Source organism: Anopheles coluzzii, chromosome 3, assembly GCF_943734685.1.
Source record: "Anopheles coluzzii chromosome 3, AcolN3, whole genome shotgun sequence".
NCBI lineage: Eukaryota > Metazoa > Arthropoda > Insecta > Diptera > Culicidae > Anopheles > Anopheles coluzzii.
Window position 1 is genome coordinate 15,748,499 of NC_064671.1, and position 26,523 is coordinate 15,775,021.

The 26,523-nt window shown below is 45.0% G+C and overlaps 1 protein-coding gene across 6 annotated transcripts in view; it reads right to left on the reverse strand.

Moving 5' to 3' along the window:
• Positions 1-2,134: 2,134 nt before the first annotated feature.
• The window catches only part of LOC120955160 (solute carrier organic anion transporter family member 4A1), a 54,774-nt gene continuing 30,385 nt past the window's right edge, over positions 2,135-26,523 (reverse strand). For 5 of the 6 annotated variants that reach the window (XM_040375721.2, XM_040375719.2, XM_040375720.2 and 2 more), the window contains 14 exons: positions 13,817-14,280; positions 13,155-13,482; positions 12,564-12,780; positions 11,563-11,758; positions 11,319-11,479; positions 11,112-11,219; positions 10,861-10,961; positions 10,423-10,687; positions 9,600-10,142; positions 9,309-9,537; positions 7,912-8,100; positions 7,703-7,851; positions 7,467-7,620; positions 2,135-7,390 (listed from right to left, as the gene is read on the reverse strand). In XM_040375721.2, the coding sequence (XP_040231655.2) occupies positions 6,082-7,390; positions 7,467-7,620; positions 7,703-7,851; positions 7,912-8,100; positions 9,309-9,537; positions 9,600-10,142; positions 10,423-10,687; positions 10,861-10,961; positions 11,112-11,219; positions 11,319-11,479; positions 11,563-11,758; positions 12,564-12,780; positions 13,155-13,482; positions 13,817-13,878 (4,011 nt within the window). In that variant the 5' untranslated portion in view covers positions 13,879-14,280 and the 3' untranslated portion in view covers positions 2,135-6,081. Of the gene's footprint in view, positions 7,391-7,466; positions 7,621-7,702; positions 7,852-7,911; positions 8,101-9,308; positions 9,538-9,599; positions 10,143-10,422; positions 10,688-10,860; positions 10,962-11,111; positions 11,220-11,318; positions 11,480-11,562; positions 11,759-12,563; positions 12,781-13,154; positions 13,483-13,816; positions 14,305-26,523 lie in introns of all 6 variants that reach the window. The other variant, XM_049609881.1, reaches the window with a different exon arrangement.

Sequence of the window (26,523 nt, forward strand, 5' to 3'; positions counted from 1 at the left end):
CTGTGGGCGTACCCTGGAATGACGTCGCATCACCTACCTGCTACACAATGCTGCCATGTGATTTGCGTGCGCGTGGCACGGTGCGAATGCAATTAACGTTCTTGCTACGACGTGCTCGGATGCTGCTGCTGTCCATCAACAGGTGGTCTGAAGGGAGAAATAGGAAGACACGAAGGTTTTTGTGTGCTTTGAAGCATAAAGTTAAACTAAACTGCACTTGGTGCATTATACGCGTGCTTCCTATTCCGATGAGCACGTGTTGAATGGTTGTCTGTGCAAGAGGGAACACGTGGGAAAGTGATGAAAGTGATACTTGTTCTTCTTCTTTTGGCTCAACAACCGTCCTAATAGTCAGTCCTACACGATGGCGGCACGGTCCATTTGGGGCTTGAACCCATGACGGGCATGTTGTTAAGTCGTACGAGTTGACGACTGTACTATGAGACCGGTGATGAAAGTGATTATAAAAGACGAATATGAGGAATATTGTGTACGTAAATAATCACTGGACAAAAACATAACAATTTATGGAATTTTAAACAAATTTATCACTATACTAATAAAAAATCCAATTAATAAATACAGTAAGTTAGACATCATTGATCATCCTTCTAGCATTTTTGGCATAAGTTTAGAAGAAGAAAAAAGCAGTAATTAATTTTACTGATTATTTTACTGGTGAATTATTGTACAAACAGATACGCAGCCCTTAGGATTGATGTAATACATCCTACAAGAAGCTCTCAAAAAGTTGACATTGTTATAGACCACGTGTGTTGTTCCGTCTCTTCTAGGGTCAGCACTAAATGCAGCTGCAATGCCACACCGGACGGACTGGGGATAATGCAGTAAAAGAAATGTGCACCGCTCAGGGGGACTTGGAAAGCCTTCTCCGCCAATCTTTGGTACATTTCTATTGAGATAAGGCGATGACACGAACGGCTAGACGACGTAAACGGTTTCTACCGATGGACGATAGATGACCTAATGGAATGGATAGGAGCGATCTAATGGAGAGGTAACCTTTCCCGAGAAGCTGTACCGGTTTGTCAAAGAGCAAAGACTCCGAGCATTAATGCTGGTACTTTAATGTTATTTCCACGATTAATCCCCGACAACCTTTCCTGGACGGATGAATAAGGCGTATTAAACCTCTTAAAACGAGTACCTTATAAGACGAGTTCCTTCCACGATAAAAACGATTGAATGTCTTTCGATTCCTATCTGGCACCTTCTACTCGTATGTGGTCAAAGGTTGACAAAAATGGGTATTACACTATCATACACAAATGTTCAAAAGTTTGCATAACTTTCATATTAAAAAAGGACATAAAAAATCAATTTTTCATGGTTATATATTCAACCACACCGATGAAATTATGATTGCAATTTCAATGGTAGTAGCCCCAGAGTCAGCAGCCAAATTTCGACACCTTTATCAGTCGAACTCTAACCGTGAAGGCCAAAAGAGTGAAGCAACTTCGTTTAGATGATCAAAGGTGATCAAAGAACGGCACCCCGTAGCGTCTAAATCGGATTCCGTGTAGCAGTTTGTGAACGTCGTGTAAGCCTATTCCGGCGTCTACAACATCTTGGCACTATTATACAACAATCAGAGTATCGAAAGATTGCCCAGTTCCCGATGGCCGACGACCCTGAGCGACAATCAGCTCCAAAGGAAGCTAAATAGGAAGAGCGAGGGAAATGTGTCTAGATCGCTGCGTTCGCTTGGCCGGGTGGTCGATGTAACAGGGAAAAAACAGTGAAATAGTACCTGAGGAACATGAACATACACGTCAGGAAGCGGAAATCGCGTCCACTGGTTTCGGAATGGTGTCAGCCGGTCCAACATCCCCTAGCTGCGTCCCATCGAGAGTTTCTGGCCATAACATAATGCAAAAGCTCTGCTCCAACAATTATGTCGCAAAAACTGTAGGGAAATTAATAAAAATGGAAGGTATAACTTAAAAATATGCCTACACGCATGTCTTCTTCCGTCTTGGCGAAAATTCGGGATAACTGACAGAATTTCGGAACTGTAATGCAAAGTTTTGCAAAGAAAAATCGTCGAAAAAAACATAATAAAAATAAAAAAATTATTTAAAATATTCTTCTATTTTTCGGACCACACAACTTAAAATTTGCGAACTTTTTCTGTAAATTTGCAATCTGTATTTTCCTGCTTTATTGTATCACCTTAAAAAAAGAAACGAAAAGAATAACACGTTCCCACAGCTTCCGTTGCCGTTTCTACGGCCTACTTCCTTCAAATTCAAATGCCTCCGAAAACGTTCTCTGTCTGTGTATTGCAAGGAACGGTGCTTTACAGCGTGCGCGCGCGCGCATCACGTGGGCCTCCTTCTCCTTCTGTGTACGCAAACGCTTTGCGCAGAGCGGATCATAAGCGCGTGTTGTCAGCCGTGCTTCTCCAGCAACGAAAGAGTGTCCAAAGCATTGTCCAGGTTACACAGGAAACCAGAAAAGCTCGTCAGAAATAATTGACAACGTTCGGGGATGTGATAGCAATGGAAGGTGAAGAGGGAAGGCTCTTTTTAACACCACCGCGTGATTGACGCGTGATTTGCGCACAGTTTTGCGCGCCAATTGCGCGTTAGTAGCGCTTTACTACGCTTTCCAGTACTAGGCGGCCGTACAGTGTTAAGGACACGGATTTGTGAAACGGGGTTATTTCTTTTATTTTACTATCTCTCTCCTTCTCTCTCCCATTATCTCTCTCTCCCTCTCTATATCTTTCTCTCCAATTGCACACACCTGCTGACACCTCGCTGGGCGTCAGCTTCACATGATTTATCTTAACTGGTTCTCTCTTCTCTCTCCTCTTCTCTGCGTCTGAGACACTAGGCTATGTTGCACGATATGTATGCGGTCTTTGATGAGCAGCTGAGTTTCTAACGAACGGATTTTGGGGGCGGGAAAACAGGGGCTCTGTGTTGTTTTACTACTGTGCCATGCGTCTTTGTTTACTTTACTGTGCTTGTTCCATTTTGTTGTGTTGTGTTGTTTGTTTCTTCGTAAGTAAGCAACGGTCAAGAGTGGATTTCTATGTAAATGATCCTTTGACCATTCATTTCTCGAATGGAGCGGGTAGTAAGCGGCTTTTGTTCCACGATTGAAGGAAAATGTTAAACAGCTACAAAAAACGAAAGATTTGCAAATGTTTCTACGCAAATTGTCCTGATGCTTGTGTGTCTTGTCTCTTTGCGCACTGCCTAAATGCTGCGATGCCGGACCGATGGGGCCAAGTAATGAATGAGAAACAACTGCACCCTCTGGTTTGTAGTTTGTAGTAAAAACTATATCCCACCGTACAAAGCCGTACGCACGGAGGAACGTACGTACGGAAAAGGGAGCGCTCTAAAAGCAATAAAACTCACTAAAACTAAATGCCCGAAATGCGCACGAGCACGAGCATCCTGTTCTAAGTAACGTTTAAATTCTCTCCCTCTCTCTCTAGTGTGTAGCGAGCGCCACTGCCTCTTTCATTCCGCTGCAACTAGAAAGGGATCTCTAGCAAAAACTCTACCAAACACAATGTTGTTTTAGTTTGCTTTTTTTAAATTGTTTTTGTTTGTTAATTGGGTGAGATTAATTTCGTTAACCTATTTACGTTTTTGTCTGGTTTTTGTTTCTCACAATCAAACATTGGAACATTTTTGTTTACCTCCCCCTGATTAAACGTTATAATGTGTTGTTGTTTTAGGAGAGAAAGAATAAGCAATGCACAAAAAATCCAACGAGTCCTGTTTCGGGGTTTGTTTGTTTTGTTTTCTTCTTTTTTTTGTTTGTTTCATTACACAAAAACTTGTTACGTGTGGTAATTAATGCTACAAATGTTTTTTTTTTAAACTCTGCTCGAACAATGAGTCTTCTACCTTTTAATTTATATATGCGAAACATGCTGCTAATCCGAATCCGAAAGCATACCCACACACACATAAGTTTAAGGTTAAATTTTGCGCTCACGCTTAACTTGTGGACCACAAACTGTGATACCAAGCCAAACCCAAGCCAAAGGGAGGGGTATGATTTTTTTGTCTTTACAATTTTGGATTATAATTCGAAAGAAACGGGTTTAATAATTACAAACGAAAGAAAGTGGGGGAAAAAGTAACAATTTATAACAAAAAAAGAAGCATTCACTACTACCTTGCTTAGTCGCGCTTCCTTCACGATCACATCCTTCTGCTTGCTCATATTCCAATTGACCGTCACTTGTTCCATTCTCTCTCTGCTTTGTTCGCCTATTGTATTGTAATGCATTTTCTTCTAATTAATGCTCACAGCTCCATTAGTTTCAACCATGTGTTTGTTTGTGTGTGTGTGTAACCATTGCGTCGAAAGGCTCTAAAAATCTGTCCTCTTTCTCCTATTGCACAGCACTTGTTGGCGCGCTCGCCTTGGGTCAAACACGCACACGGAAAGAGCAATCATTTCCACCTACTATTAATAAGATTCGAGCCAGTTTTGTGTTACCATTTGAGTGTTTTTGAGATTAAAATGTAGTTATTTGTGTATGAATGTGTCACAACAGCACACTTTCTTTTTTAAAAAAAACAATCACTAGGGTATGTGTTACCATTGCCGTAAAAGAAAGGAATAAGAAAGGATTGGGTTTACTACGAAGTGAGGGCATATTTATGCTTCTGTCGCTTCCGGAGCGTTATTTCACTGCTTGGTGGTGGTGTTTATGTGTTTGTTTTGTGGGGTGTTAGAATATCTTCACATTCTGTTTAGCAAATTGTTCTACTAGGACCTAAATAAACTGCATTCATCTATTCTTTTTTGACACCGTTCCGCACTGGACTGTCTAAAACAACCAACAACCTGCTGCTGCTGCCGTTGTACATTTCCGTTTCACTAAAATTGCTTACATTCCTTTCCCACCTGCACCCTCTTTTTCTCTCTCTCTCTCTCTCACTACAGCACAACTCTACAGTACCACCACGACGCGAGCCGGCCACATTTTGCTAATAGTTTGATATAAAAAATATGTTTGCTTTAGATTTACTGGATCTCTCTTACTCGATTTGCTATACACAACTACTTGCGCGACGCGTGATTTCTCGAAAACACACATCCTCCCATCCCTCTCTTCTCACTCAACTCCCATCCCTCCCGATCGCGACATCACATTATGTGCTGGACTCTCAACACAACCTACGCGTGAGAATCAATTGTAGTTGTGTACATATTAATTATAGGATCTAGGTTATATTGCTATTACATCTGTGTTATACCCTACACACTCATCAGTTCATCAGTCCATATGCCGCTTCTCCAGCAACATCCCACGGGCGGGGGCGCGCTTGAGCGTACCTCCTTTTCCTCCTCCTCCTCCCTGTACAAGAAGTCCAGTGTCCCGTATCCAAGGTCCATCGGGAGGATGTCCGCGTTTTGAGGACAGCAATGGGACTTCTTAAAAGCTAAATGCACACACAGCAATCACTTGCACACACGCACGCAACAATTACACGCCAATGCACTCTAATGCGCTTATTAATTTTTTTCTAGTGAGGAGAGGATAATGAAGAATGCCTCCGTTTCATCGTCCAAATATTTACCCAAATCAATTTTGGAAATTTGGCGACTTACTAGACGTAACATTCCCATTTTTCCTTTTCCTCAACTGGTAAGACATGTTTTTTTTCTGTGTATTCTTTTTTCTCTCAATTTCCAGACACGTAGCACGCAGCATCACCGTGGTACAGCAGAAAGTGTTCCAAATATACGCTCACTGACCGGGAATTGCGATAGAAACGACCGAAAACGTCGATAATAATGATTATTATTTCCCGTGGAATTGGATTTGTTTTAATCGATTGAAACCATTCCATCGTTCCGATTCTGGGGCGATGCTGAGACGACGAACCCGCTCTGCGCCGTGTCTCATGGAGATTGGGTTAGGAGAATTAAGCTTAGAAATTGAGGTCCATCATCCCTACAAGCTCCCTTACCAGCATGCAGCAGGCAACGAGGATTTGTTAGCGACAAACAGTACGAATATAAATGCACCACCATCGTTCCTAACTCCCAAGTGGCCCTTCGGCACCCTAGCTCCGGCTAAACGTTTGCTCCGGCCGTGGACGACGAGGCGGAAGAAGCGGATGGCGACGAGGACGAGGAGGAGGAGGAGGCAGACGGCGAAGAGCAGCAGGTCGGTTCCTCCTCGGGCAGTACGCTGTTTTTGTCCAGCAGTAGCTGCAACGATTCCGGCTGCACACTGCCCACACAATCGCTGCCCGCAATCGTGGCGAGGCAGGAGGACACCACCGGCGACAGCACGGAAGAGCTGCGCCCCGACGACCCGTCGTGGCCCAGCTCGACCGGTGGCGGCAGCGTAGTGGCGGCTGCCGACGAGAGCTTACGCGCCAGCGCATTCGTACCGACAACGATGGTGGACGCCGCATCGGTGCCGCCACTGCACGGCTGGTACCCGCCGTACTTCAGATCCTTCGAGTTGGTGCGCCGATGGCGCAGTATGCTGTTCGAATCTTCGATCAGTGATTTGATCCCACCGAGGATACCGCTCGGCCCGCTCGGTTCGACGACCCCCGATCCGGCCAGCGCACCGGGCGCCAGATTGAGCAGGTTCAAATCGCGCGAACTCGTGCGCGAATGGCCCTTCCCGTACTTCGACTCGAGCTCCTCGTTCAGATCGCTCGAGTGCTTCATGTTGTTCAGCTTCGCACCGGACATACCGCCGCAGCCCGCCACCGCCCCGATGTTGTTGTTCTTCAGCACCGCCACGTCGTGCGAGAAGGAACTTTTCCGTGACGAGCCGCCACCGGTCACCAGGGCGCCGGTGGAGCTGAGGAACTTGTTGGCAATGTCGTTATCGAGCCGGATGATAACATTGTTTGGCAGGAAGGAGAACTCCTGCCCGTAGGAGTAGTTGCGCGTGTGCCGCTTCTTCTTCGTCGGTGCTCCTCCACCAGCACCGCCGCCGCTGCAGCTGCTACTGTAGCCGAGCTTCACGTGCTCCGAGCCACTGCTCGAGCCCGGCTTCAGATGGTTCAGGATGTAGCGTATGTTGCTAGCGCCGCCCGACGCCAGCGAGGGCGGCTGCTCGCCGGCACTGTTGTGGTGCTGCTGCAGCGCGATCCACCGCCCGAGATGGCCGGAAGAGGACGTTTGCTGCTGCGACTGCTGCTGCTGATGGCGATGGTGGTCGTTGTTGTAGTCGTGCGAGTTGTTGCGGGTGTGGTGCCGCATGAACCGCTTCAGCTTCCAGTCGTGGAAGTCCACCTCCCGGTTGGTGGCCGAGTTGCTGCGCTGAATTTTGATATCACAGGAATTGCTGCGGTAGTGTTTGCGGGTGGCTGCCGCTGCCGGCGGCAAGCGGTACGGTTGATGGACACCGTCGTCGTATCTGAGGCGAAAAATACAGTGTTATTGATTTCATTTTTTCCGACGAATCTTTATCAGACTAGCAGCTAGCCCGTTACCTGTATTCCAACTGTATGGTTTTGGAATCGTTCCGCTGATGGCGGCTAGCGACCAGAATTCGCTTACTGTTGTCTGCCAGTGCGTCCCCAGAAATGCATTCACCATTGAACGGAACCGCGATGTTTTCATCCAATGTACTCTTCTCCTCAAACACTGCCGGATAAAAGGGTGTTTAAAAAAACGGAACAAGCTTGATAAAATCGATCTATCCCTCGCTAACAAATCTCTAACTCACATTTGTCTAAACTTATAATCGATCCAACCAGCTCGTTCGTCGACAGTGGGTTCATCTTGTCCAGATTTTTTCGCCTTCGCACCAGCCACCAGTCAATGATGAAGATCACCAAGGCAATGATTTTAATTGACGCACATAATCCAACATATCTGGGGGAAAAAGGGAAAATTAAATCCCATTTCTTGGAAGTGTCCAACATTCCAACTTACTTGTAGCGGAACTTTTCAATGTCGTAAATCAGGCAGCGGCCTCCCTTTTCGCCGCAGGTCGACTTCCACAGCAGGCAGGAGGAATCGATCAGATTGCCAAACACGATCGGTGCCGGGATGTAGCCGAACAGACGGAAGATAACAAACTGCATGCCGAGCGCAAACGAACGTTCCTCCTCCGACACGGACCTATCGAAAATAGCAAACCACCCCATCGTGTATTAGTAAATTGTGCAATCGGAACTAGTAGTGGGAGCTCGGAATCGGACCTACTCGATTCCAATTCCGTGTTCGTAATCAATTCCGTAGTCGATACCGATGTTGTAATCGATTCCGATTCCGTATTTAACTCCGGACCAAAGTCCGGAGTTGACACCGAAGCCGATTTCGGAGTTGACTCCGGAGCCGATTCCAGAGTTGACCCCGAAGCCGATTTCGGAGTTGACTTCGGAATCGATTCCAAAATTGGAATTGGCTCTGGAATCAGAATCGCAATCGACCTGGGAATCGCAATTTGCTCCGGTAACGGAATCAGAATTGACTCCAGAATTGGATTTAGCTCCGGAATAAGAATCGGTAATTGAATTTTAAACAAGAAGTTTCAGAAGTGAAATCAGTCCGGGAATCTCCGTGAGAATTCATCGTTTACAAGTAAATTTGGATTCTTTGCGGCTATCAGTACGTAGCATCATTGGATCCAAACGTCTTTTCTTATACCGGAGATACCGAAACCGACTCCGATCTCGAAGCCGATTCTGATTTCGGAGCCAAATCCGAATCCAAAACGGATTCCGATTCCGGAGCCGATTCCGGTTCCGTTTCCGGAGTCGATTCCGATTGCGGAGCCGATTACAATCGGAATCCCGATTCTGATTCCGGAGCCGATTCCAATCGGAATCCCGATTCCGGTTCAGTTTCCGGAGCCGGTTCCGAATCCGAAACCGGTTCCTGAGCCGTTTCCGATTCCGGACCCGATTCTGATTCTGGACCCAATTCCGATTCTGCTTTCGGTTCCGATTCCGGAGCCGATTCCGAATCCGAAACCGGTTCCTGAGCCGTTTCCGATTCCGGACCCGATTCCAATTCTGGACCCAATTCCGATTATGCTTCCGGTTCCGATTCCGGAGCCGATTCCGAATCCGGAGCCCATTCCGGAGCCGATTCCGGTTCCGTTTCCGGAGCCAATTCCAAATCCAGAGCCGATTCCGGTTCCGATTCCGCAGCCGATTCCGATTCCATAGCCGATTCCGATTCTGGATTCGATTCCGGAAACTTATGCCAGACCTACTATCCGGATTCGATTCAAGAAAAGTTAGGAGCTAGCCGGAATCGATTCTGACGAAAACTTCATTTTCCTCATCACTGGGAACCTCAACTTCGTGTGAACCCTTCCTTACCTCAACACTATCATCAGCAGAGGCATTTGCGTTGAAGCCACGACGAACGTCATGAAGAACAGCAGTATCAGGAAGGGATAGATCGTCCGGCACGGTGTGTTGCAGACGCCTGCAGTAGCCACCGGCACTACCGTGACCTCGGCGAATGCTTCGTGCGCGTTCAGCGCCTGTGCCTGTGTACCTTCCGCCCCTCGGTAAATGCTGTTGTTAGTAACGTTCGCTTGAACGCCTGCCGGGAGAAATTGTTTAATATTCGAACAAAACAAAAATCCAATCACTCCATATACTCACAAGCACAGTTGGTGTAGTTCGAGCTGGACGAGAACGCAGTGCAGCCCGCGTGGCACGGGCTGAAATAGGTCAGCCCGTTGTTGCCGCACACCGGCTCCACGTCGTACATGTGACACTCGCAGCCGAAATTGCACGCCGCCGTCAGATTCACCTGGAACGGTTCCACGCTGTGGGCGGAGCTGTTGTAGTACGGTATGGTCGTGCCGGCCATCTTGAGATTCTCGCAGCCCAGGAAGAACAGCAGCCCGTAGCACGACAAACAGATCAGATTCGAGATGAGCACAAACTGTACCGCACCCTTCGGCTTCAGCTGGAAGCGCTTCAGTATGCAGCCACCGATGAAGATGCCGATGCAGGCACCTGGGACGGCAATCGACCCAGTGAAGACGCTCGCCTGACTCTTCCCCAGGCTGAACTGCGTCTCGAGATACTTCGGCAGGAACACGACAAAGCCGGACACTATCATCAGCTCCATGCAGGCGCCGAGACAGGTAACGATGTACACCGGGTTCGTCACCAGGCGCCACATGGACTGGGGTATATCTGCAGGGAGGGAAAAAAAACAGCAGCGACACAGTTAATATTGGTGCATCAACCTGCATCACAAGTGTGGTGCAATATTGGCAAACTTGGTAACGGCCACCATTGAAAACAAAGCACAAAAACAGGGGTTTAATTTCGGAAATCGTTTTCGTTGGGCCCAATAATCACAACTTTCCTGGCGTTAGCTTCCGCAAAATCGTGCCCCACCGGAGCAAAACAATGTATGTCATTTAAATAAAACACCAATATCATAAATCTACCTTCCCCTGTCCAAACATACCTTTAATGTCCTTTCCATATCCGGTGTCCTCGCCCGTTTTGTTTGCCTGCGGTGCGGCGTTATTGGCACCGTGGCCTGTTTGTTGTTGCTGCTGCTGCTGTTGTGATGGCAGCGGCTGCTGTTGCAGAGTGCCCGTTTGCTGCTGCTGCTGGGCGAGATTCGGCTGCGATCGGGGCAAGCTGCTCGAGTTGTTCGATGTTAATTGCTGCAGCTGGGGTAACCGCTGTTCGGCAATGCGTATTTTCTTCTTCTCGCGTGTCAGTACCTGCAAATCCAATAATCAGTGGGCAGAGGGAGCCGGGGAGCTTAAGTCAATGAATTATTGGGCCGCAATAAAGTGCGACCGGGTGAAATTGGATATTGCCACGGCGCGCAATATTTTGGTCATTTCGACTCAGACAACGACCGTGAAAAGCGACTCAATGGTGTAACACATACCTTGGGAAAGGAGAAAAACGGCACCGCCACAATGATGAGCAGGATGCCGCACACTAAGAAGCCGCCCCACCACATACCGACCCATCGTCGATCGTCAGGATCTGTCGAGAGAGAGGGAAACAGAGGGGATGAGAGACCAGGGGCACAATTTATGGCACGTTGTTCCGGAGGAATGTTTCTTTCCGCGTGAAAACGATTCTTTTAATGCGTTTAATGCGGAAATTGGCCCATCCGAAGTAACAACTACTTACCGATATTGATATCGCTGCCGGAAAAGGAATCCATATGGAAGGACAGCAGATAAGCACCGAGCAGGAAGCCAAGCACGGGACCGAACGCGGCCATACTGTACATAGCACCTGGAAAGGGGAGGGTTCAGGGAACATAAAACGTGTTGGTTCCTTCTTCTGGCCATTTTGGGGGAGGACAGGCGCCACGATTAGCTGCAAAACACTTACCGATATACATCGATGAGCTTTCCTTCCGGACGTGATCGTCCACGTACGTCGTGCCGAGCGTGAACAGGGGACTTCCGCCGCCTCCGAGCAGTATTTGCGCAATCACAAACAGTATCACAGGCCCGAAGGTGGACGCTTTACTTTTCAAACAGTTGTCACCTCTGCGCACAGGAAAAAAAAACCCGGTTAAGGTCAAATAACATGTTAGAACAGAGCCCAAATGGGCACTCCCCACCACACTTACCGTAAGTTGTGCGACGTGAGCGGTGGATTGGACAGGCTGTTGGAGAGCCGGCCCAGGCCCATGTCCTGCTCACGTACCGACACCAGCCGGCAGATGTTGTCGGACGTTTTATTGTCAATCAGTATGCCCGGGTTGGGCTCGCCGGTAAAGTGGGGCAGCATGAACACGAGCGACCCGATGCCCATGATGACGGCGCCTTGGGAGAGGAAAGGAAGAAGGGGGGTAAGAGGTTTGTGTGTTTGAAATAGTGATGGGAAAAATGAAGTTTTCGTCGGAATCGATTCCGGATAGTAGGTCCGGAATTGAAATCGGCTCCGCAATAAGAATCGATTTCGGAAATTGTTCCGGAATCGGCTCAGGAATAGTGGGTTCGGAATCGAAATCGGATCAGGAATTGGCTCCAGAATCGGCTCAGGAATTGGCTCCGGAATCGGTTCCGGAATCGGAATCGGTTCCGGAGTCGGAATCGGCTTCGAAATCGGAATCGGTTCCGTAATTGGAATCGGCTCCGGCATTGGAATTGACTCCGAAATCAGAATCGGCTTTGAAATCGTAGTCGGTTTTGGCACCTCCATAAGAAAAGACGTTTGGGACCAATGATGTATGATGATGTATTGGTGTATTTATTGATAGCCGTAAAGAATCAAAATTAACTTGTCTTTTCAAATTGTTAATGATCTTTTCTCACGGAGATTCCTGGACTGATTCGCTTTGAAAATTCTTATTTCAACTCAAGAACTGATTTTCATTCCGGAACTAAATGCAATTCTGGAGTCAATCCTGATTCCGTTACCGGAGCAAATTGCAATTTCCAGGTCAATTTCGATTCCGGAACCGATTCCGAAACCGATTCTGATTCTGGAGCCGATTACGATTCCGGAATTAATTCCAGAGCCAACTCTGGAATCGGCTCCGGAATCGAAATCGGGTAGGTCCGATTCGAAGTTCCCACCACTAGTTTGCAGACACATCTGGTGCGGTCAATCCCCCCAATTACTTACCAATACCGATCCACACGGGGATGTGGCGCCGGCTGCCAAGGTAGCTGACGAAAATGACCGTTATAACGTTGCCAATCTCGTAGCTGGACGCTATCAGCCCGGACAGGCTGGACGGTATTTCGAACCGCTTCTCTATTGTCGTTATCACTGAGTTGATGTAGCCGGAGCTGAGCGCCTGCTGTAGCGTCACGAGAATGGAAAGGAGCAGGACAAACACCTGGAAGGGAAGGAGGCAGAGCGGTTACAGTTTTGTTGGCTTAATTAATTTCCTAACACAAAGCAAATAGCATGGAAAAGATTAGTTAGAACTATTACACGTTGACGACTCTTTGTCACAAGATAAACAGGAGGAATTTAATTTAAACAAATGATATTAAAATAAGGATCAATGTAGGAAAAATTCCAACATTTTTGCCATTTTACACCGTCACACTGTCCTTAATCGGTTCCAAGAAATGGTGGCATCAACCCTTTATCCTTCCCAGAAATACCTTTCTCTGCCATTTGATACAGCAACAATCTGTAACAATCTGTAGCATCATTCAGCGTAACCCCACCCCAAACTTTTTGCCCTTTGACCCAAAAGCGTACCTTTATCCGGGCGAAATGTTGTACCGCCGAAGGTCGGCAGTTTAGGATGCCACAGTCGCGCATGTAGTCGTCGTTGATCAGCAGCACGTTCGGTAGCGGCTTGTCCCGGTCCATCATTACACTGCTCGACGGCTGCCGGCTGTGGCACTTGATGACGGTGTCGGCGGTCGCCGTGGCCGATGTTGCCGTAGTGCTGGCGGTCGTGGTCGCCGTGTTGACCGACATGGGCAGCGATTCGGACTCGGTGTCCTGCGGTATGTCGGCACTGCTGTCGTCGGTCTGTGCCTCCGAGTACAGCCCGGTCATGGCGTACATGGACTCGTTGCGCCTGCAACGAAACGGTAGAAGTTGTAAAAGAGTTGTAGCACGCGGACATGGGTATCGATTACAAGCTTTGACATTACACCCACGGCCACGACGAAGAGGACTACTGTGCGGCCCGTTTTGGAATTGCGCAGCGAAATTGGACACATTTTTCATCGTTGAGACACATTTTAATGGTTAAGTTCGAATACGAATACATCTTTCTGTTTTGATGCCTAATTAAATTTATCTTAGATTTGGGGCGGAAATGACCCTCGTAAAATGGTCATTTAAACTTTTTTTAAAGCGACATCGATCGAATGTTATCTCATCATGCTCGAGAGCTTCTTCTAACTCACCTATGACCTTTGCGTTGGCTGTTGCCACCGTCGATTGTTCCACCGGACGTTGTCATTTTCATCCAACGGAAAGAGTTAGTGCTCCGCGAAGAATGAACCGTATTTTAAAAGCTCCACACAACTGCACACACCGGCTCCACAAAAATGCAGCTGCAACGGAGGAGACGGGGAGGAGGAGCGCAGGATGATGGATAGGTAATAGATGTGCACACTTCCGGCTCAAGGAAGGCGACTCTTGCCGCTCTGCAAGCCCGTCCAATACTGCCAATGGTCGACAAGGGCCGTCGGATGAGCCGCTATCATGTCTTCTGCTTCGAGGTCGTATGTTCCTAGGCCTAGAAACACACACTGTAGTAGCAGCAGCAGCAGCTTGGCCGCCCTATTGTTGCAGTACTTCCGGCGGGTTTGACATGGAGAAGGAGGCGACACACCGTGTGCTGGTCGGTAGATGGATAATTTATTTCCTGCAAAGAGAAACAAAGCAAAAGCTGTATAGACACGATGTTACAAAAGGCTTTGGAATACAAAAAAAAGGCTTATTAAGGGATATTGCAGCAGCAGCTAATTATTTTACCAAGAAGAATTTGTTCGAGAATATTGGAAGGAACATCAGCTACGGAAATTACTTTCCAATCGACATGAATTGCCATGTCGCTGTCGGGCTTTTGGCGCACCTGCGCGTAACAATATGAGGCGGCTCTATTTTTAAAATGAGGAAACATGGCACCGCGAAACTAGCTTCTATTAAATTCCCATCCCGGTAAGGGACACGCGACACCTAAACTGTAAACGATTGTCCACAGCTCCAGCTCCCAGTTGGCAACATCTCTATCACTGTGGAGTTGGCCATGACGACCAGGTATGTCGTTGCCACGTGAACGTCATCTCTGGGGGATTTTGAAAGGCTCGCCGCCGCGCGCGCTTGCTTTAACGAATCCAGGTTAACGACCATTTAATAAGCAATTTGGTGTAATCGCAACCTGGGCTCCACAACACCGGTGTCCGGTACATTTTTCATCACCACGCGCTGTAATATATAGAAAAGCCACGTTCTAAAAGTAGTAGTACGCCGCCTCTCTTCGTCCAGGTTACATAAACAAACCTTTTGACATGCACACACACACACACGACACACACACACGGATCAATATGGCGGAAAGCAATGCTAACGTGACTTTAATTTGGTGCACAACACACTTGACGTGTTCTAGTGGGGACCTACCTACCCGAAAAGCGCATGCTGTCAAAAATGGATGATAAGTGACTTTCACCCGATACTGCACTGGCGCGGTTTTTCGCGCATCGTGTGGCGTGGTGTGTTTGTGCCAACAAAATCGAAGGTGTTGATGCTAATAAGCGTTCAAGCGCTGTGACCTAATTGTAAGTCTGATGAATTCACACCGAACGACACTTTTGGGGAGGGGAGGGTGGTGCCAAAACATCCAACATCCGGTTACACGTAGCAGCAGCAGCAGCAGCAGCACATGTGCTCGCCACATTTGGTGGCACAGAGAGAACGTGCCTTTGGTACTGAGGGCATTCGATGCCCTACGTCGCCTCGTCGCCCTCTCTCTAGACACATTTCCCCCAATGTTGCAGTGAATTTCCGGACGCAACCACAACCGGATTGGAATGCTGCTCAACGATGAACTATTTTGCGGAACAACAACAACAACAACATGTACTGTTGGATGTGGTCCATGTCCTCCCCAAAAAAACCGTAAAGCGTTCTGGTCTACCTGCAGTCGCGCTCTGTTTTGACCGATGGGGATCAATTTAGTGCCAACACGGTTCCGCGTTCGGTCGGTGCCGCAATCGGAAATGAGAAAATGTGACGAGGTAAAGGGAGGGAGCGGGGTGGTCTTGATGCACCCATCGATGATGTGGGCATATATTGCGAATCACAAATTTTCGCAATTAATTATCGTGGCGAGTGAGTACTGCTGCTATCGAAACACATTTGCAGAGATGTCACTCTTATCGGCTTGGCGCTGTGTGTTCGATTCGATTGAAATGATTAATTGAATGCGACCGACAGGTATGTAATGGAAGTGCATGGAGCTGCAAGATAGAGATGGCAGTAAATTGAGCCCTGCGTCATTTTTGTTCGCATAATTCGCATCATTATTTCTACTCTCGTATTATTAAAAGATTCAGAACTGTCAGCTGTTTTTGCAGCAGGATCTATGGTATAAAAGCTATATCTTCTCAATCTGTTTCAGATTTAGGATCGATTGTAAAATGTATAAATTACATGTGACTTTGTAAACAACGGTAATGATAATAATATAAGGTTTTAAAATCTGGGAAAAATATAGGGCTAGTGCATTGATCTACAGTGTACGATTCGTTAGGCTCATGCGGCTCTTTGCTGTCAAGATGGCTGGTCTGGCTGCCGTTATTTCATAGCACTTTTTAACTCTTGGGTTATCGACGTGGCTCTTCACGCAGAACTGTACGAACATTTTTGTAGAATTAGGCTCTTTTGGTCGCAAAGTTTTCCGGCCCATAGCCATCAATTAAACACATACGCTACCCCAAGCGGTCCCATAGTACAGTCGTCAACTCGCACGACAAATAACTGCCCGCCATGGGTTCAGGCCTCATATGAACCGTTTCCCCGTAGTTTAAGGACTTGACTATCCTGCTGCGAGGTACTGAATAAATCTCGTTACGACACGTTACGTAGTGTAGGACGTTACGCAAAATCGGAGAAGGAGAAGAAGAAGAAGAAGAAGAAGAAGAATAAGAAGAGAATATCCTTATTCTCATCTAATTAGATTGACGAAAGAAAAGCATTTCTTTAAAATACTGTACAGTTCTTTAAAGAATTTGTGAAGTCATATAAGAATTGATAAATTTGGTTGGACCTTTCTCATAACAGAAAACCTTAACCAAAAGAGGTTTCTTACTGTCAAATAAAGCAATGGTTAATATAACGCATCACATTTTCAATTATAGCGTTCTCTAAACTAGTCTACACGCACTTTTATTGCCTCAGTATGTTTGCTTTTTTGAAAAGTACGCCCTAAGGTAACTAATACAAACTTCAATAACTTGTCCATCCAAGTTTACAACATTATTATTTTCGAAAAGGATGCGTAATAATTGTATAAACAAAATATAAAAAAAGACACAAAAATACGGAGTTTTTATCTGTAAGGCAAGCTAAAAAGCGAATATTGTAATATTTGATTATACGCTAATCTATTTCCCTACGTAAATTACCATAATCGTCACCAGCAACATCCGTAACGTAATCAACATTTGCGGCATTAATTAAATCACTCCCCAAAAAAAACTTTATCTACCTTAAACTCTACTTCGTATCATAAAACCATCGAAAAACTCGCTCCCTCTTCCAAGTAAAGTGCAATGAAAGCCCGCCGTGGGGAGAAACGCTTCCTACTTACGCTACAAAAACACGCTTTCCTATCAACGAACAGATAATCCGATTCCAATTTCCATCAGTACACGACGCACAGGAGTATAGCGCAAACTGTCGTAAGTATACTAACTGTTGGGGAAGAAAGTAAGATCTCTCGTCTTTCTCCTCCTCCACGACGACGGCATTGTACGTGACACACCCGTCCGTCGCATACTGTCCACAATTCTTCCTCCATTGGAACGTGTACCACTAGCTCGCCCTTGCTACTTGGTAGGTTAAAGGGCATACATTAATGAAGCTCGTTGTGGCGGACGGGCAGAATATCTACACGCTCATCTGCAGTCCTTGGCTCCTTGCATTCGCGTGTGTGGTGTTGTGGAGCCAAAGGAACACAAACAAGTGCTCCCGGACAGAATTGGGGTGGTTTAGTAGATGTGTGTGTGTGTCTGTTTTTTCCTACTTCCTGCTTCTGCTCTCACAGAAAACAGTGGGTGAGAGACAGAGAGAGAAGGTAAGTTCAATGACCTGGCGGCTAAAGAGAAAAGAGACCAATATCCGGAACCAGACACATTTACCGTCGCGTGCCAGGAGAGGGGGATGATGATGATTCTTTCATTTGATTGCATACGATGGTGTGGAAGGTTTGTGCGGTGGGGGAGGTGGGAGTGGTCAAACGAGCGTAAAACGAAGCATATAACTTACGTTGCTAGCGAGCAGCAGAGGCAGAGAAGTAGTACAACGGTGGCGAAATGGTCGCGGTGGAAATGGTACGTAATGTTCCCCAAAGGTATTTTCGTCCCCAAAGTGTATCTCAATTCTATTTCTCTGATGAGGGCAGAACAGACACATGTGTACCACACATACACATAAAACTTCCGTATAGGGAGCTATATACTGCTTGCCGTTCGGGCAGATCCCGGAACTACTACAAGGTACTAAAAGCCAACTCCATCAAACACTGGTGGAATCGTTTTGTTTGCCATTCCAGACACTAAAGCTCTTTTTCTGTCAAATAGACCAAATGATGGTCTTTGGGTACATTTGGGATCCACCGAATGGCCTCAGGTAAAACTCCAATAACTCCAATTCAATCTCGTGAAGGGGATATATCCTTTTGATAAGGTTTTTATAAATACAATTTACTTAACAATACTTTTTAAATAAATTTCTAAAACTGAACTTACTATCAGAGCACCGCCTAACCTGTCGATATGCGCGCACAGAGCTCGGCTCTCTGTTAGTAAAACAGTTTACAATTGCAAAAAACGACTCCCACCTCCCTCTCTCCCATTTTTCTCCCCCAAGCAATCGGGGAGACAGATGTGCAAATGTTGATTTAACGACATCCCATCATGCGACACAATTTGCCGTAAAACTTCAGCGATAGACCACCACCAACACACCAATAGCTACTAGCATCGTTTGCTGGGGCATGTGCAAGAGCTTTTACAGTGGAGCTTTCGCAGTTTTTCAAAGGCGAACGAACTACACAAAATGATTTTTAAAGCACGCCAAAAAGCACCAACATTTTTAGGGCACGCGTGTCAATCCGTTTTGCCACTTTTCTACAAAGCCCAATAATACCCGCCCTTCGCCCCAAAAATGTAGATGACCGAAAACGTCAAACTTTTGCTCACTCAACCCATCCTCCGCGATGCGGATAAAGCGTGCCTTATCTTGCTAATCGGTGATGGTCGTAAACCGGATCGAGGGCTGTGTGTGTGTTTGTGTATTTAATTAACAATTTTCCCAAGCTTACTTGTGCTCCGGACGATCGGTTGTAAGAAAATCTAAATGGAAATGCTTGCCAAACGGTGCAACACGGTGACAGGTTTTTGGATGGTGCAAAGTTGTTGCTGTTGTGTGTAAAAACGGGTTACTTTTAGAAAGATTCCCTTGTCCGGCAAGGTGTTGCACATAGTTTGCAGAGTTTGGAATTCAAATTGGCGATGAAATCAACACGGTAAGAACATTGAATGTTTGTGACTTTTTTGTTAGCAAAAAAGAAACAATCTGCAAAGCGGCAAGTGAGCGAATTTAAATAAATTTATTGTGCCTGCACACGCATCGCGTGCTTCAGCGAGCAGCAAAACAGCACTTCTGTGACAAAATAGTTGCGCGCTTCCGCTTTTGCTAAATGTGGCTTACTACTGCCCTACTGTTCACACACCGTTGAGCTAGTTTTGACCTACCGCAACCACAGGTTTTCGTATTATAAACTGCAAAAGTTCTCTCTCTCTCTCTCAGGGGGTGCCGTGTGCAATCGGACCTGGGCAAAGAAAATATTCCTTGCCCGATTTTGCTGGGATTGTGAGGAATAATTTAAAACAGACTTGCTTCCCTTTCCCCGTTTGGCCTACATCATGGGCAAAAGGTAGCAAGAGCAAAACCGGAGAGGTTTTGGATAGGTCGTCGTACGCCGGGATCGTGATGTCCTCGGGGAGTCTCTTTGTGACTCCGCCAAAAAGGAAGAAATTAAATAGAGCGATAGAGAATGATGCAAAAAATTGAGGTTATGACCTGAGCATTCAGCTTAGCTGCACATTCACTTACTTACAGTGGAATCCGGAAAACGGGGAAAAACCGTGCGAGGAAGTTGCATTACGAAAAAGCTCAAGGGATATGGGAAACAGGAAGCGTTTTAATCTTTTAGGGTAGAGTGTGCAACAAAAAATTGTTGTTTTGCAACGTTTTAGATTTATGTTTATAGATGTTTCGTCATTTTTCTATTATTTTTAGCTTATTTATGTGTTTGTGAATTCTTTTATATAGTTACTTATTATATATGGTTTATTTATCTCTTGGTCAACTAATAATTTTGTTTATCTTTTATTTGTTCATTTGTGTATGTGGTTGTTTGTTTCTTCTTCTTCTTTTTCTTTAATTTACGACCTTACTGATTTTTTCCCTTCTTTCTCAACAATGCATATATTTTTATGAACTTTTGCATAATTTTCACAAGTTAAAAACTTATTTAATCCAATGTAAAGCAAATGTTTTTCCAGCTATTTTGAATTTGGATGAAAATTAAGTTTGGCACACAACTCAATCGATCGCATCATTGAATGCATTACATTCTCTTGTCCAAATTTGCTCCCCCCCCCCCCCCCCCCCACATAATCACCAAGCGACCGTTCAAAAAGCGTAAACATAAACATTTCACCGCGGCCGAAACAACTCGATTAACAACAGACGACGAACATCTGTTTTGGACAAGCTGAGCATTTCCCTTTTTTGTTCGCAAACAACAAAGCGTATAAAATCTCGTAAAATTGCCGGTAGGTTTAATCGGGCATGCCGATCGTTTGCTTGGTTGTTTATATTGCCGCTGATGGATCTGATCGGGATCGAATATCCATCCGTCCAGCCCCGCGTTTGCGAACGATAAAGCATTGCGCATACTTCGGACACATCGGAGAGGTGTTTGTGTGCGCGAACCAAACCGTATAGACGATCTATCAGCGTCAATAAATTTGACTCTAGTTTTTGCGCAATACTCGTTTCGTTCAGCACCTCCAGCAGCCCCCGACAGCCAAACGCTTGTTTGCCAATTAGTTTACCGTTCGTTTGTGTATGTGTTTATATATAGAGCTCTTGAGTCGGTCAAAGGGCATTGGGGGAAAATTGGTAAAGGAAAAAATTGTGTCAAGCTCAGGAGAAGGAATTTAAGACATGTTCATTAGTATTTCAGCACCGTGAAACCCAAATTCGGGCTCTATAAAGTTCTTCGATTAAAATTGTAAACAACATTCAATTTGCAAAGACATACCGTTTCCAGCACTGTTAATTCATTGAAATAAATAAACCGATTGATTATTTATGCATTCGTTAACGAGCAAAGGATCTGGACGAATGGGTTAATCACCTTTCGAACATTTTTTTGGTTTTATTTTCTCCTTTTTCCCGTTGATTGTTACTTGCTTGAGCAAGCTGCAACATCGTTAAAACCGTCGGACGAATGCATGATTATCGACGGGAGAAATTACGCATATTGTGAAATTCACAAGCGCAAACAACTCTCCCCAATGCGACAAAAAAAAAAAAAACGTGAAGATGATAAGCGAAAGGAACGGGTAAAATCAGCCGAGGAAATAAATTTGTTGATTTATATTCAGTCATCGTCAGATGCTATTAATTAGTAATGGTCCTCGATGATAGAGCTGTTTACATATTATTTAGACATTTAAAAGCTCAATAATTTAGTTGCATAACCCCTCATTAGCAATGCTTTTAATCTTGTTTATATATTTCACTATCATTGTTCATAGTTGGCGACTTCTAAATGTCGTTTTGGGACACTTTTTTGACACTTTCTTGTGTGAAATGAACTTGCTTTGATGTGAATTAGACTCTATGGCACTCTTATTGGACAAACACACTGGAAATTCCTATTGTATTCCACATAAGCCTGACAAAAAAAGGGATACCATAGAATCCTTCGCAATTCACATTAAGTTTTTCTTCCGTAAAAAAGAATCAAGAAAGTGTCCCAACTCGTAATAAACACAACGTAAGAAAGAATCAAAAATTTAAAACAGTGTAAATAAAATAAGTATGCAATCAAGATACATAAATCATATTCAACGCAACAGAACTATGAAACAAAATGAACCAAATAACGTTACCTCAAACGACGTGGGTCTAGCTTATAATGAATAACGGTACGGAATCAGGCAAGAATTACAATATTACTGCAACGAAAATTGCTTCGAAAACTGTGCTTGGACTTCATAAAACATGAACCATACTTACAGTCACGACCGGTTCTTTATTTAACAAATTGAACGGAACTCCCCTCCTGTTCGACCATGCCTCCCTCCCTCCTCATAGTAACTTTCTTCGTGACTTTCATCTCATTTTCCAAACCATCGTGACCTTCGGTAGCCACACGATATCGCTCCACAATACTAACCTTTCCCATCCTTTGGCTTGGCGTGAGCACGCAATACACACACACAAAAAAGGAAGTTAAACTGCACTTGGCCAACACAACCGACGACTAACCAATCAAGCGAAATAACTGACCAGGGACAACACCATGGGACCCATGGGTGTGTGGGAAACAAAATGCATCAAACGCAACGGCACAGTTTTGCAAAGTGCATGCATTTATACAACAAGAGGCAACAGAGAAGAAGAAAGAAGTTATGGAGAAATAAAATTAATTTTCATTCGTCGCTCCCGATGGGTGTAGCGAGGGAAAGGTCAGTAGGTATTTGGTACGATTGGTCTCCAGTTTCTCCTGACGCTTTCAAACGGATCCCGGTGAGTGAAGTCCGCTGCACACGCACACAAAAGGCAATCGTCGCACACCAAGGTTCGTTCGTTTAGTAACGGTAGTTAATTAAATTTGCATAGCGACACACACACAAATGTGTAATAAATACCCTCAGGCAAAAACAATAACAACACTTTCTGGAGGGAAGCTGCCAACGAGGGAAAACATTGGAAAGTGCATCCGGGAAATGGATCCTCCTCCTGCTTAGCCTTCTTTGACTGTGCATAGGGGCAACCGGCAATCCATCGTACCTCTGGTGAGATTGTACACACTGACACACACACTGTCCCGATGGCGATTACACTGCAGCTGAGCAAACCGGCGTGGAGCGTAATTGGAGCAAAAGTAATGCGGAACTATAATGCAGTGCAAGCGAAATAATCGTCGGCGGCACACCAGTAGTCACGACTGGTGGTGTGGCGCCCTTGAAAAGTCCCCCCCCCCTCCCCTTAGCTCGTGCGGGTCGTTATGAATGCACAAACAGTGAGCTCTCAGCCACACACACGCCCCAAAAGGTCAACACGGTCGGAGGATTTGAAACAAATGGTTCAAGAAAATGGATGCTTCCCAAGCATCCCTCTCTTGTGCAAGGGCGCACTTACTCCTAGAGTACGGCGCAGTTGCAACAGGTCGTCGCTTCGACCTACCAGTGCCTTCCGTTCGTTCGGTTGGTCTGTGTGTGTGTGTGTGTGTGTGTGTGTGTGTGTGTGTGTGTGTGTGTGTACTGCACCGCCGAGAGAGAGGTCGATCAATCAATCCCTGTCGATTGTGTGGTGTCGAGCGAACGTGAACTTTTCTGTTTTGCGTGACATTTTACAGCGCGCGACCAGCGTTAGAAAGAAGAGAGGAAAAAAAAGATGTACTGCCTTGGCTCTGCACCACTTGAGGAAGGAAATGGCGGGCACAGAATAAACGATCGATTGCAATGCAGCTTTCTTTCGAAGCTTCGCTTCATCATGCGCTAGCAGCCCCAGCTGCTGCTGCTGCTGCTTGCAGAAGACTAGTCTTGCATGAGTAATGCATTTTTAATGCCACACCAATCCACCACCGTGTGGAGACGAGTACGGAAGAGAATGGGGCTCTCGGGGCTGCACACCGGAAGAACTAGATTGCGTTGTCTTTGACGGTTTGCCACTATGTTTCGGGCGGAGTTCTGACGGTCGAAATTCCTAGCACGAGAGAAGATGCACACAAGGCTGCTGCTGGGCATGTAAATGTGACCTAGCAGTTTGGTTTTAGGGTTGACGGTTCGTAAGTTTACTCACGTCCAGTTTTTTTTTCGGTTTTTGGTGCGGAACATTCTATGAAAGGTGTGTATGATTTTTACCCTGGAGCTTTTTTCTTTCTGGCAGCAAAAACGGGTAATGCATGTGAGCAGAATTCATAACACCACTACATGCTTTTGGATAGCAATTTAAGGTTCGTTTGAAATTATTTTGAGAAGATTCGAAAAAAACAGGGGACCTTGTTAAATAAAACATTACAAAGGGTATTTTTATCAATAAAACTCTAAAAAAAATACTGTGAAATGACAAACAGTTTTTATCGATTTATTGTGAAAAAATCCAATTGGTATAAAAACCATAGGAAGAATCGTTAAACGCTATTAGAAAATCAAATAAATACAACTTGAACTTTTATCATACACCATGGTGATTTTCTTCAGAACAGGCAAGAACAGTTAATAAGTAAATTAGTATAAAACAACAATAGAACACAATAACTCATACAACAATACTAAGATTATAAAATAATACAAAAGAAAACACAAAAAAATAAAAAAAATAATTCAAAAATTATGAAACCAACAGGAAACTAGATAAATTACAGGAAAAATGGCATCACTAAACAACTTCAAAATTGTGTCAATATTTGTCCCAAAGAGTATATTTTCTTTATACATACAAGTTTTACAATAATTTAAGTAATATTTTACATCGTTGATTTGCATTTAGTTGAAATGCGAAGATTATTTAAAAAATTGATGTATTCATTCCATTACAACAGAACACCTTGAAATACAGGTATATAAGAAATATTTATAAAACACAAATATACTCGAAAAATTGGCTTTATATGAGTTTAATGTTATTAGCACACAAATTAAAGTTAAAAAAACAAGGTTTCCAACATGATATTATTACAATTCCTATAGAATCATATTTTTCCAATAAAACAACTGTTACGATGAGTTTACACGTTTCTCGCAAAAATTGCAGTCTAATTTTTATTTATCACTTCCCATAAATATTATCCCGTCCCACTCCCGGGGCATTCCTTGCCTTCATCCAAGACCAGCTCAAACCAACCTCGATTGCTCAGCTTCCGAGAAACCCTTAAGCCCTGCTGAATTCTTTGCAGCACAGCACAGCTGGGGTCTTTTCCTTTCCCCATCCGCTCCTACAAGCCCCTGGACAAGGCAGTCCAGGGCCAGTGCGTGTGCTTGCGTAGTACATGCCACAAAAATAATTCGAATTGACATCCCGCTGCGCAAGACGATGACCATTTTACGCAATTTATCAGAACAAGGCTTCACTCTGTTCAAAGTTCCCGAAGAAAAGAAAAAAAAGCTCATCGAAATCGAAATATGCAACAAATCACCGAAAAACCACAGCTCAAGACCAATAATTCAGCATGGATTCAGTTTTTTTTTTTGCAAAAACACATTCCCATTTCATACGCACACAGCATTCCTTTCCTTTGTACTCTTGTTGCTTTTAAAATTTATATAAAAAAAAAACGACATCCTGCTCGGGAAATTTTAAGTGTGCACCGGCGGCTTAGGGGAGCTATAATTTGCTTTATCGTTGTAAGGATTAAATTGTCTCCCTCATTTTCTTTCTCTCACACACAACCATTCGCCCTTACGCCCTCTGTGGGGCTGTCTATATCGAGACACACACGCACACAGCTGATGGCGAGGGATAACTCGAAGGATTCGCCATAATGATAATGCGGTGGTGGAATAAAGCCTCCAGGGAAGGTACTCTCCGGGGGCTCGTACTAATTAAAACTTTTAATCGTGACATTGCTTCATTAGTGCTTTCGAGCCAGACGGCAATAGAGAGAGAGAGAGAGGGAGAGAGCCCAAGCACTGCAGCTTTCATAAATATTTTATGCTTGTGTGCCTCCTCCTCTGCAATGCTCAACTGTTGCTAATTTTTTGATGTTGCAAAGAACAAAAAGGTTCTAAACAAAATTATTGATTTTTAGCGCAACTCACACTGGGAAGGGCTGGGCACAGAAATTCTCATTTTATATACATACAAAATAACATCATTTTACGTCCATCTGAATCCTGCCTTACTAACCGCACGAGCATAAATGTAGAGCTCACAGCATTTAATCTCATTTCATAGCAACGTCGGTCAACAGCTGGCTGCACTCAGCTGTATGCACACGAGAATCATTGCACCCGTAGTGCAACGACACCGAGAACCGCTGCAACACTCCTCTCTATCAGCGTCCTCTGTAGGTGTGCGTGCGCGTGCATTCATTATCGCGCTCCTAGCCTTTTGTTCAGCTGGAACGCTGGACGGACGCAGAACAAACTCATGATGCATATGCTTCTCTGATTGCATGCGAAAGGCCTGAGGACGGTGTCTGAGAGTGAAGGCAGTGAGACCACGCGTCACTCTTTGCACCACGAATCTGCTAGTCGTCCGAACACAGACCGTTGCTGGTTGACGAGAGAAGTTTGACCTCGAACGATTCGTACGCTATGCGAGTGGTATATTGGTAACGGTTTGATGATTAACATACAACGGAACCGTTGTCCGAAGGCTAATCAGATTACTATTCCGAACAAAGAAAGAATCGTAACAAAGAATAGTGTGTCTGTGTGTGATTGTATAGGATGGAAAGTATATGATGGAAGGAGAGATTTTGCAATAGAAATGATACTCAGATTTATTGGAAATCGGTTGAAATGCAATAAAAACACCTATGAAATTGTCAAATTAACTTGAAATTAAATCAAATGAAAATCTAATCCCCATATACAGTGTGGTACCGTGGTATAAATATCTTTTTATCCGGCAT